Source organism: Myiozetetes cayanensis, unplaced genomic scaffold (genome assembly GCF_022539395.1).
Source record: "Myiozetetes cayanensis isolate MyiCay16 unplaced genomic scaffold, myiCay2020 scf1, whole genome shotgun sequence".
NCBI classification, from domain to species: domain Eukaryota; kingdom Metazoa; phylum Chordata; class Aves; order Passeriformes; family Tyrannidae; genus Myiozetetes; species Myiozetetes cayanensis.
The window spans coordinates 62,194,209-62,205,692 of NW_026086604.1; the positions used below are offsets into that span (position 1 = coordinate 62,194,209).

An 11,484-nucleotide genomic window follows, 5' to 3' on the forward strand; every position below is an offset into this window, starting at 1 on the left:
CTGGCCATCACTGTGGCCCTTCCTGGCAGAGGGTGACCTGTGGTCCTGCACAGCACAGCTACACATCTGCCACACACTTCCCATAGGCCAGCAGGGACCTGCCCCAGACTTCTCTTGGCCATGGTTACCTGACCCATGGTGGGCAGCTGGGTTTTGGGGCCTGGGGTATCTTTCTTACATCCACCTGCAGGCGTGCAGCACCAAATACAGGGCTTAGGTGGAGGGTGGACACCAATGTGGCAGAGGGGCCTCACCCCTGAACTGAGACAGCAGCAGGGGAGCAGAGGATGTGTACTGAAGCCTATGTTTCACTCTCCCTTCCACAGAGCACTTACTACCCACCTGTCCTTCCCCTGCGCTGCCTGTGTGCCTCTGGCAGCCCTGGCTACTATTTACATCTCTTGTTTTAAGGACATTTGGAAATTAAATATATATATATATATAAATTAAAAATAAACAAATAAAAATACCCGAACAGCACTGAAACTAGACAGGCAATGGAGACTTTCCTTAATGCCTTCCCTCCCCAGCCATAGCGCGGGTACCCAGCCTCAGGGCACACCCCGGGGCAGCCTGAGCGCCATTCCCGCCCCAGGGTACCCATCCCTCAGGGTGGCCACCGGACAGCCTGCCTCCTCCGAAGCCAAGCGGCCCAGCGCGGCTCTTCCCGCCCCTGCCTGGACGATGGGGACGGGACGAGAGCCCCGCAGTCCCTTCGCCGAGCCCGGGCGGCGGTGGGCGCAGGCGGGCGGAGCGGGGGACCCGCGTCAGCGGGAGCCCCGCCGGGCGGAACTAATGCCGGGCCCGCATTGTCCCCCGACAGCCGCCGGGTAGTTTCAATACGAGGCTGTTTAACAGGGGCCGGCGGCCGGCCGAGGCGCAGAGCCATCGCTGCCGCCAGCCCCCGCCTCCCCGCCCCCGCCGCTCCGCGCTCTTTGTAATAGTCTCATCTACAAGGACGATTGAAACTTTATAGTGCATGATTCATAGAGCGGGGCTGCGCTCGGAGCCGCGGCGCATATTACATTAATCAGTGTCAGGCCACTAAAACAGAGATATGAATATGAATTCTCCATATTGCAGGGGAGATAAATGTGCTTGTGAATAATTGATCGGAGCCCATGGAAAAAAAAAAAAAAAAAAAAAAAGGAAAGGAAAAAAAAAAAAGGGTTGGGAGTGGGTGGGGGAAAACAGAGTCATATCATGGAAGTTACCAAGAGATCGAACAAGCCCCGCGACGAGGACTGGTGAGGGGCTGCCGGGGTCAGAAGGGGCAGCTTCATCGCGCACTGCACCCCTGGCCCAGCTCCGGCAGGTCGCTGCTGCCGGCGGCGGCTTCGAGACCGCACCAGTTTCGGAGCGAGCGCGTCGAAACCTCAACCAAAGCAGCAAAAAGGGATGGCAGGAGCTAGGAACGATAACAACCATACGAACGAGCCAGTTTGAGCACATGCACTCCACTAATTTTCTCCTTCCCTTTCTTGGCTTTCTTCTTTTCTTTTCTTTTTTTTTTTCCTAGTTAAAAATAAGAGTTCTTTTTCAGAATAAAACAGAAAAAGAATAAAAAATGAGGCATGCATACCAAAGAGCACGTTTCATAACTACGTCTCTGTGACAAAGCCAAATCCCCGTAAAGCTGCCGTTTGCTTTTAGTGTGTTCTGGCAACTGCGAATTTCGGAGTTTGCTGAACTCGAGATTATATCAACTTTTCAGTGTTCTTTCTTCACAGATTTCTGCCATTCTTCTGTTAATGCTAAGTAAATAATAACAGAAACAAGACAGTGAGACAATTTTTTTACTGTGGAGGATGGAGGATTATGCAAACATGTAGAAAACAATGTTTTCTGGCAGCCTTTTAAGTAGCACGAAAATGCATCTTGGAGCTAGGTTATTGTGCTGAAAGAAGTATTGCTCCTTGTAGTTCCCATCCGATTCAATGGAAATTTTCTTATTGACTTGGTTTATCAGGTTCGGATACCGTCATTAAAAAAAAAAAAAAAAAAAAAAAAAGTAGGAAAGTAGTACTTTCCAATTTACTCTTATCAGCTCTAAGCATTCCCAATTAAGGCAAATCGTTTAGCTTAAGCTTCTTTATTATTCTTCCTGCACTCTGGTATTTGTTGGTATACATCTGCCGGGGTGGATCTCAATGAAAATATGACAGAAAAACTACAAATTATTTTCCTGCTAGGGTGACGTAAACGATCATTCCTGGCACGGTTCACGTGACAAGCGAAACCTCGGGATTATGAAGCCCCCGCTCCTTCCTAAAACCGACGCGGAGGCTCCTGGCGGGGGTGTGCGGGAGTCCCGCCTGGCCCGGCCTCCGCACCGCACCCCACCCCGGCAGCCTCCAAGGGCTCAGTGCGGTAACGCAGTGACCGCTCGCCCACGTCCACTCTATCTGAAACTTCCTGTAGGAGAAATGGCCACCTCGCTGTGGCCTGCGGGAGAGGGAGACGCGATCACCCCTCTCCCCCAGGTGCTGATTATGCTGAGGCATCGGCCCTCGGAGGCTGCGGGGCCACGGGGCACTGAGGCCACGCCAGAGCTTTGCTCACCTCACACGGGACTTCTCAGCAGGCCTTATGACTTCGGTTTTCCCTTTTCTAAGGGGAAGGAAGCCACCTGCGCTCCTGTCCAAAAACTTGGGGAGGGCCGCAAGCAAGCTCCGTTAGTGCAGACAGCCCCCAGCCCTGGATGCGCTCCTCCCGCAGCCGGCATGCAGCTCCCAGGCCGCCCCCACCTTTGCCAGCCGGGGGAGAGCCAGGAGTCGGGTGTTCCCCCCGGCAAACTCTCCAGGAGCGGTAGGGAGAGGCGGTGAACGGTGCTAACCCCGAGGGGCTTCATTCACCGCCCCCTCCTCCCCGATAACCTCCTCATCTGGGTTGGGAAGGAAGTGTCACAATTGTTAACGTTACTGGGGAGTAGGAGGAGAAGGTAGTGGGAAATTCAAATAACCAACTGAGAAAAAAAAAAAGAAGAATCCAGTTCTCAAGCAGAGTCAGGTCTAGAGATGCTGAGGCTTCCAAAGGCGGAAACCTGCCAACCAGATAACTACTGGGAATTATCACTCTCCGGAGGATAATCAAAACTGGAAGCACACTCCGGAGGATGTTGCTGGCTTTCTGGCTGAATTCTAGGCAGGCAGCCTCCCCCTCTCCAGCCCGGCTGAGCAGAACCGCGGGCCGGCACATTGGCCGCAGCCACGCCGGGCGAGGGGACGACGCCGCCCGCAGCCCACAGAGGGCGCTACGAGCCCGCCCAAAGCCCGGCCTGCGCCCCGCTGGGCTCGGCTCGGCACCGCTCGGCACCGCTCGGCTCGGCGGGGGCGGTCAGGGAGCGGGACTGTCCCCACATAGACGAGGCTCACACGCTCACGCTCCTCTGCTCCCTACAGTCCAAGGGACTGACACTCCTATACCACCCCGTGGTCCTCGCTCCGCTCCCCCCCGCCAGGCTAGTTCGACACGGCCTCGCTCGCTCGGCCTCGCAGAGCATCTCTGCGCTCCTTTTAAGTGCCGTCTCCACCTTGGAGGAGCGGAGCCAGTTCGTGACAGCCAAACGGGCGGCGGAGTGGGGCCGGGGTCTGTCCCCGGCGGTGGCGGCAGTCCAGACAGCCAGGTTGCTCGGGGCTGGCCGCACCTCCCGAGAGGAATTGGGGAACCGGCCCTGAGCGGGAACGAGTGCAACCGGTGCGGGACTGCGGCGATTTCATCTGAATTGATATGAGAGAGACAGCAATTGCAGCAGGTTTACACCAGAACTAGCCTGAAGCACTGTTTGGCTCTAAAGGCGTGAAGACTTTTTTTTTTTTTTTTTTTTTTTTTAATTTTTGTTTTTAAATATGACTTCCCTCTCCCTGAAGGCTAAATTATTAAAAAGTGCAATACTCTCTTTTGTTGGAGCAGTTGCCAGCAATTACTACCGCGAGATTGTCTGTGATTTAGGAAAAGGGAATACAAAACCCAAACAACTAAAGGCCAGAAAACAAACTAATTGATGGTATGCTGGGAACGGCAGGATGTCAAAATGAGTCTCTCTTCAGAGACTCTCCTTCAGATATCCCTCACAAAATCTATTTTGCTTGATCTGTTTCTCTGCTTCATGGAAAAAAAAAAAAAATTAAAAAAAGTAGGAGTTCACCGCCTACACCACTTTGCCAACAAATCTCTAAGCCATAGTTTACCGAGACTGCTCCTTGATTGAGATGATTTTGCAGCTAAATCAAGATCAATATTCTGATCTCTCACAAGAATTTTATTAATATTTTATTTGAAAATCTCATCTTGCTTCCGACAAGTCTTGGTTTGAGGTTGGTTCAGTTTGGATAGGGCGTCACCGCATTATTTCTTAATGACTTTCCCAGCTGCTTCTTTCCATTTTCCACCATCAACAACCATCTGGTATCTTATTAGCACCTCAATGCTCATTTAATGTTCTCATTTAGGAGAAAAAAAAAGAAGTAAACACTCAAAATATTACACATTTTAACGGATCATCTTTGGAAGATTAATGCCTTTATAAAACGATAGATCCTGTCTCTATTTTTAACCAACAGATCGAAATCGCAGAACTTTCATTTGAGATGTACAAGAGCTGCCTTTTTTTTTTTTTTTTTTTTTTTTATGTTAAGATTGTGTTTAGTCTCACAGGAAAACATCTTTTACAGTCATATTTCTTCTGTGTTTATTTAAAGCGCAAATCATTACAAATAATTCTTCTTCCTAAACTATGGTGTTTTTTTTTCGTCTTCAGTTGGAATGTATACCAAAGCGGTAAAGCTCTAGATCCAATTTAGGAACCAGTTTGGACAGCAAACTAGGGAACTGTGGGAAAACTTGTCCCTTTCACTTATAAGAATGTATTTTATAACATAAGTAAGAGTCAAGTCTACTTATGTCCGGAAAATGGATACTACACAACACATGTCATTTATCACAATTGAAAATATTAACTTTAATTTTACTAGTCAAGAGCCAGCTTCACTCAACTTCTTAAATTTGCGTTCATGAAAAAGGAAGCTCGTAGCTTGTGTTCGGCAAAATAGTTATAAGAGTCACTAAAAACTTGGTTTTGTTACTTGAAGTTTTAGTTACCCAAAGGCAAGAAGACTTAACTTTTTAGAAAACAATTTATAAATGTTTGAATAAATTTGTAATATATGTATATGATCTGCAGCAACAGAATACATACCTGAAGAGAGTTCATAATTTCATTTAGTTTATTAGACAAAAATATATGATTTAGACAAGTTTTGCTGACGTGTTATTTACAATTTGAAATCACTCTATATACAGAAGAAAGAAAAAAAAAAAAACACAAACACATGGGAAACATTTACCAAACAAATAATCCAAGAATGGTTAGAATAACACGATCTGAAACGGTACAATGAGGAAGGGGATCCATCTACAGATTTGTGTAATCGCTTTTATGGATTTGCACCACCTTATTGCAAAAAGAGATTGATGGGAGTCGTTTACACCGTTTCCTTTTTTTTTTTCTCTCTGTCCTTAATACCAGTCTCTGTAATATTTTTTCACCAAATCATTTAATCAAGCAGAAGGGAGAGCTGTTAAAATTCTCGGTGTTCCCTCTTGCTGAGCCAAAGAGCTGCAGGGGGCAAGGGAGGGGAAAAAAAAAAAAGAAAAAAAAAAAAAAGAGACGTAACAATCTTTCAGAAAAAAAATCTTTTTTTTTAGTTGCCTGTCTATTGCTATAGCATCTTAGTATTAGATAATTGCAAAAAATCATTCTGACTGGTGTAATTAACACCGGATCTTTGAGGTCTGTTAAGTTTTAGAAAAGTTACAGTCTGGCTATATACAATTGCAATTTAGTTTAAGTTTGAAAAGATTACAGCCACTCCTGTGCTGTTCTTATTGTCTGTATGTATTATTATGGTGATGATTAGGTGTTATAATTAGTCTTTATTATTCAAACACTCTGTTTCACATAAGTAACATTCCTGCAGTGAAAACAAACAAACAAACTCACTTGTCACGGACGGGCTGGAAGGGCGATTTTAGCGGCTGGGGTGGGGAGTCAGTTCTTGGTACATTTTCTCTTTCTAGAAGGAGACAGGGAGGAAAAAAAAAAAGAAAAAGAAAAAAACAAAACAAAACAAAAGAACCATTTTAGAATAACAACAATAAGAATCTGGACAGTGTGCAGAAAACACGCTTCCCTCTCACTCTCCTGTTGAGACATACGTAGATACGTGTGTGCATGTGTGCAGCACTATTCCCTACTTTCAGCACTTAAGGAGTCTGCAAGCTTTTCTTGACATATTTTTAGTGTCATTGAAGTTATTGGGTCATAAGGGTCATGAAGGAAGGAAGGAAAGTAAAACTCAAAACTATACACTTCACAATGCTATTCCTGCACTCCTATCTTACTTGATGGGTGTATAGGTTGGGAATGTAATAGACCATATAAAATGGGCTTAATATATGCAATCAATATGCTTGGGAGGAGGGCCAGAAATCAACATTAGAGTAAACTGTAACTCAGTTAAAAGCAATCAGTTATACCAGGGCTAAATGTGACATCATTCCTCAAGAAGTTCATATACATGTGTTGGGGGTGGAGGGAGAGGTGAATGCTTGATGCATTAATTACCTATGTGTTTGGGACTGGTCCTCTCTGAAGGTTTTTCACTGCTTAGGGCTCCCAGGGTTGCTGTTAAAACAGAAGATGGTTGCTGGGCCTGGAGGTGGTGATTGTGATGAGCAGCGTGGTGGTGATTTACTCCCAAAAAAGACCTCACATTCAGCAGGGAACTCTGAGTGAGGAACGCCCCATTTGTCCAGTTGTGAAATTTGCCAATCTGGCATGTGTAGAGTCCATGGCTGGGGAGAAAAGCAGGGTGCTGGATCTGAGGAGAAGTGTGGTTAACCTGCGGGGGAGGAGGCGGAGGAGGAGAAGATTTCAGGGCACCATCAGGACTGGTTGCTGTCTCTGCCAAAGACCAAATCTTGGGTTTGCTGTGAGATGGCATCTGTAAATTGTTTGGTCCCCCGGGACTGATGATTCTGGTGCTGTTGTCAGAGGCTTCCTTCACCATAGCCAGTGCATCTTTGGGTTTCAGCCCTTCAGACCCTGACAGTGCCAAATCCTTTTCCTTTTCCAAGTGCTCCTCTTCGCTGCTTTGTCTCAGGAGCTCGGGCTTCTCCTCCTCTTCCTCGTTGCTCTGCTCCCCATCGTTCTCGTCGATTTTATCTATATCTATGCTCTCCAGGTCAATTTCCTCATCATCTTCATTCTTCTCGGGGTCCCCCTCATTGTCACTCCCGAAGAGGTTTGCATCTTCTTGGTCCTTACTCCTGGAGCCCCAGGTCACCTTGTTCTCCTTCTTGAGCCGCCGGCGGGCGTTGGCAAACCAGGTGGACACCTGGGTGAGGGTCATCTTGGTGATGATGGCCAGCATGATCTTCTCGCCCTTGGTGGGGTAGGGGTTCTTGCGGTGCTCGTTGAGCCAGGCCTTGAGGGTGCTGGTGCTCTCCCGAGTGGCATTTTTGGGCCGTCCCGGGTCCCCGTATTGGAACTGTCCATAGGGATAATAGCCGGGGGCAGTGTGGGCAGCAAAAGTAGCAGGGTGGACACCCGGATTATCTTTCAGCTCGTACTGGGAGCCCTGCAACACATTCAGACAAGCGGAGAGGAAAAAGCACATCAATTATCTCGTTAGCGTCTCTAACAGACCTGAATAGGCTACTCCGGGAGCCGGAATACGCCTTTCAGCGGTGCAAAAGGTCTTCACAGCCAAATTCGGCCCTCCCCGCTCCAGGCTCTTCACGTTTAGGTCAGAGAGTGTTCCCAAATGATTCCCCTTTCTTGCAGGGAAAGGAAAGAGAGGTACTAAGCGGGGCTCTGACAGACATCGTGCATATTTTCTCCGCAAACCAAATCAAATCAAACGATGGAAATGCAGCAACTTAGCTTCGCCAAGACAATTTACTATGCCCTTGAAATTATCAGGCAGATAAAACTGGTGCTACACCGCACTTATAAACTAATGCCCGCGCACAGCGTCGCATTCAGCTGCAAAGTATCCAGGAGGATGTTACAAATGCATGCAGAGCATTCTTTATTTTTGCCCCTAGTGAGACGAGACCGGGGACATGAATGCACAACTTCAGCACAAAGACACTAATAACATAAAAGATTTTCCACACACAAGCCAACACCACCACCCCCGCTCCCCAGATCATACACCAAGATTCTGGAGTAAAACATTAACTTCTGTTAGAAGAGCCTTTAAACTCTGGAATGAAAAGTGGTCCACGCATTGTAGAATACGGATATGCAGACACTTTATCTCATAAGTTTTACTTTGATCTGGTCAGAGCAAACGCAAATTGTTTACAAGTATTTAGAGACGGTGATTTATTTGCAATCAATATTCTTTTTATCATCAGTAGTAAAACACAACAAGTCAAATTATCCCATCAGGTGTTTTGGTAAATAACATTTTATCTTTCTAGCAACCTCATTAGGCCTCATTATTACCGCAAATTGTCCAGATATGAACCTAATATTTTAGCTCTTGGTTTAAAATTTTTCAGAAATTCAGAATTTATTTTAAAATATCACCATCATGGTAAATCACTGCAATAAAATACCAGGATACTTTGCTAGTAGGAATGGGAACTGCTCCAAAATAGCTAACATTTCAAGCAGTTTTCTTTTTTCATTGCTTCTACTGCAATGTCGCTTTTTTTCCCCCGTAGTTTAGAAATACATTCTTAGTATTACTCTGTCGTAATTTATGTCAGCCTTAAAAATGGACCTCTTCAATAATGTCTGCGAAGAAACTAATTTAACTTTGTCAAACAGTTTAAAACGGTCATTTATGCTAAATTCAGAGACATCGCTTATACACAGGGAGTAGTCCGACGTAATTTTTTTTGATGTGTTACAGGGTGGGCTTTCTGCACTCCCTTTATTTCGCTGTCTTTTGTTATTGTTGCTGAAATGATATTTTTGTGTAATCTCTGTTGGGAATTCTTTTGAAGAAGCCACTTGTAAATCACTCATTGCTTCTGTCTCAAATTTTACTGCATTTCCAAAATCAAGGTTAAAGAGGGGAAAAAAAAAATAAAAATAAAAATAAAAAGTAGGACACACATGCTGTAAAAGTGACTTCGTAGGAAATGTTTGCAGCAGCAAAATGATCTGTTTTCAGATGCTGAACCTTGTTCAACGGCGTTTCTACCTCCTTGCCTACATATATGTATTAAAAACCCTAATAAGTTATGCCTTACATTCACCCAATTATAAATATTCACACTTTTATGTGTCGAGGGGAGATAATAGAGGGACATTTAGAAAATGAAATGGAACATGTGCGTACCACTGCCGAGAATTTTGGAGATACCAGCAACGAAAACGTTTAAACGACACCGCAGATAAGAACAGTTACTTAAAAAAATATGCTTCACTTTCTAACTATTACGTTCTAAAGAAAAGGGGGGAAGAAGCCAGAGGACAGTGTGGGTGACTTCAACTTGTTTTAAAGTTAACGCAAATATGCCTTTCTGCTCCGATGCGTATAAATGGGATGTAGATACCCTCCTCTGCTTAATGCAAATCCCATCTATGATACTCGCCATAATCAGAGTATGAAAAGTTCAGATAACAGAACGGTCCATTTTTAATGCTTAAGGAAAATGCCTTGAAATAAACTGGCGCCACAGGTACCGGTACTTTGGCCTTTCGGACGGAACCTGTTTATTGCTCGGCGGCAAAGAAAAGTGCCAGGCGGAAAGAGGAGCGCGCTGGAAAGCCCATTGAAACTGCAGGACCGACAATATCACCCGTCAACAACAACAACACTAACAACACGTAAGAAAAAAAAAATGCCGAGTTGCTAGGGAAAGCCGACAACACGGAGGCAGGAGCCCTGGACAGCCCTTTCACTGCCAAGAAAAACTCGGAGGAGTTTTGCCGGGCTGGAAAAAGACGGTCAGGATGGGGACTTCTCGTGCAGACGGGGCCTGCCGCCCCCGGCCCCTCTCTCCCTCGCAGACCCGCCGACAGACACGCTCCCCTCTCCGCGGTGGACCCCGGGCCGGGCGTGAGCCGCCCCGGCCGCCCCCTGTGCTTGGCTCCGCTGCCTTCGCCCGCCCCTGGCTCCCCCAGTTGCCCCGGCCCCATCGCCCCGCGGGCCCGGGACAGCGCCGTGCTCACTCACCATCTGGGAGAAGAGGCCGAGGTCTGCGGTGTAGGGCAGGAAGGCGCTGTAGTTGGGGGCGCTGTAGGGGCTAGCGTACATGCCCAGCACCGAGGTGACAGCGGCCGAGCCGCTGCCCAGCTCGGCGCCCGCGGGCCGGCCCGAGGCGGCAGCGGCGGCGGCGGCGGCTGCGGCGGCGGCGGCCAGGACCCCGGGCCGATCGCTCCCGTACACCGCCTGGCTGGCGCTGAGATACTGCGGGTAGCCCAGCTGGGGGAAGGACATCTCCGGGGCGCGGGCACAGAGGCGGCGGCGGAGGCAGCACTGGTGGCGGCAGCAGAAGCGGCAGAAATATAAAAAAAAAAAAAAAAAAAAAAAAAAAAAAAAAGAGGAGGGGAAGGGGGGGGGAGGAATTCTAAAAAAAAAAAAAAAAAAGTGGGAGGAGGGAGCCTGCTGAAGAGCCTGGGAGGGGAGCGGAACAAACCCGGTCTTCTCTGGATCTCTCTCTCTCTCTTTTTTCCTCCCCCCCTCTCTCTTTACTGGAGTCAGGCAGGGCGAGAGAACAGAAATCGAGCAGATAATTTTCTTTTTTCGTTCTGATTTCTTTCTGTCAGAGATATATTGCACCCTAGGTATGGAGGAGGAGGAGTGTGGAAGGATTCAGTGGGGTGTCTTTCCTCAAATCTCGGCTCTTCTGTGCTCCTAAATCCCTTAGATGTGATCTGATCAACAATTGAGCTCCAACTGATGTGTCTGCCCTTAGGTCCTAGGCTGATCTTTCAGATACAATTTGAAGTTGATGTTTTGATTGGCACCCACTTGAGCTGCAAGCGCCGCCCCGCGCCTCCCCCCACCCCTGTTTCACCCCCCTTCCACCGCCCCCTCCACCCCCCCAGCTCCCGCCGCCCGCCGCCCCCCTCGGTGCAGCACGTGGTGCTCAGCCCAGCCCGGGCCGCTGCCGCGGTGCCTGCGTGTGCGTGTGTGTGTGTGTGCGCGCGTGTGCGTGTGTCCGCGCAGCTGCTCTGCCGGGCTCGATGGGTACTTAATGCTCAGCAATGGGCTCCTTTCAGAAAAGCCCCCACTGCTGTATGACAACCTGTCTACACGATTTTACAGCTGTCCAACATTGGGGTTTTGCTGTTTTCGCAGCCTTAGTGTGTCCCCTTTTAACAAAAACAACTGTGTTGCTGGGTTGTTGTTTTTTTTTTTTTTTTTTTTTTTTCCACCTTTAACATTGAGTCCCCCTTGTCGTCGTTGGACTCAGGAACAAACGAGAGTAGCCGTGAGAGGAAAAGGGGGCTTTGCA

The 11,484-nt window shown here is 47.6% G+C and overlaps 1 protein-coding gene across 1 annotated transcript; it reads right to left on the reverse strand.

The window, feature by feature from the left end:
- Nucleotides 1-5,211: 5,211 nt before the first annotated feature.
- Nucleotides 5,212-10,463, reverse strand: IRX1 (iroquois homeobox 1). The gene is made up of 4 exons (XM_050324253.1): nt 10,200-10,463; nt 6,626-7,640; nt 6,002-6,074; nt 5,212-5,617 (listed from the first exon to the last, which is right to left on the reverse strand). Exons 1-4 carry the CDS (start codon nt 10,461-10,463, stop codon nt 5,560-5,562), a joined length of 1,410 nt encoding a protein of 469 aa, XP_050180210.1. The 3' UTR covers nt 5,212-5,559.
- Between the last annotated feature and the right edge of the window lie 1,021 nt (nt 10,464-11,484).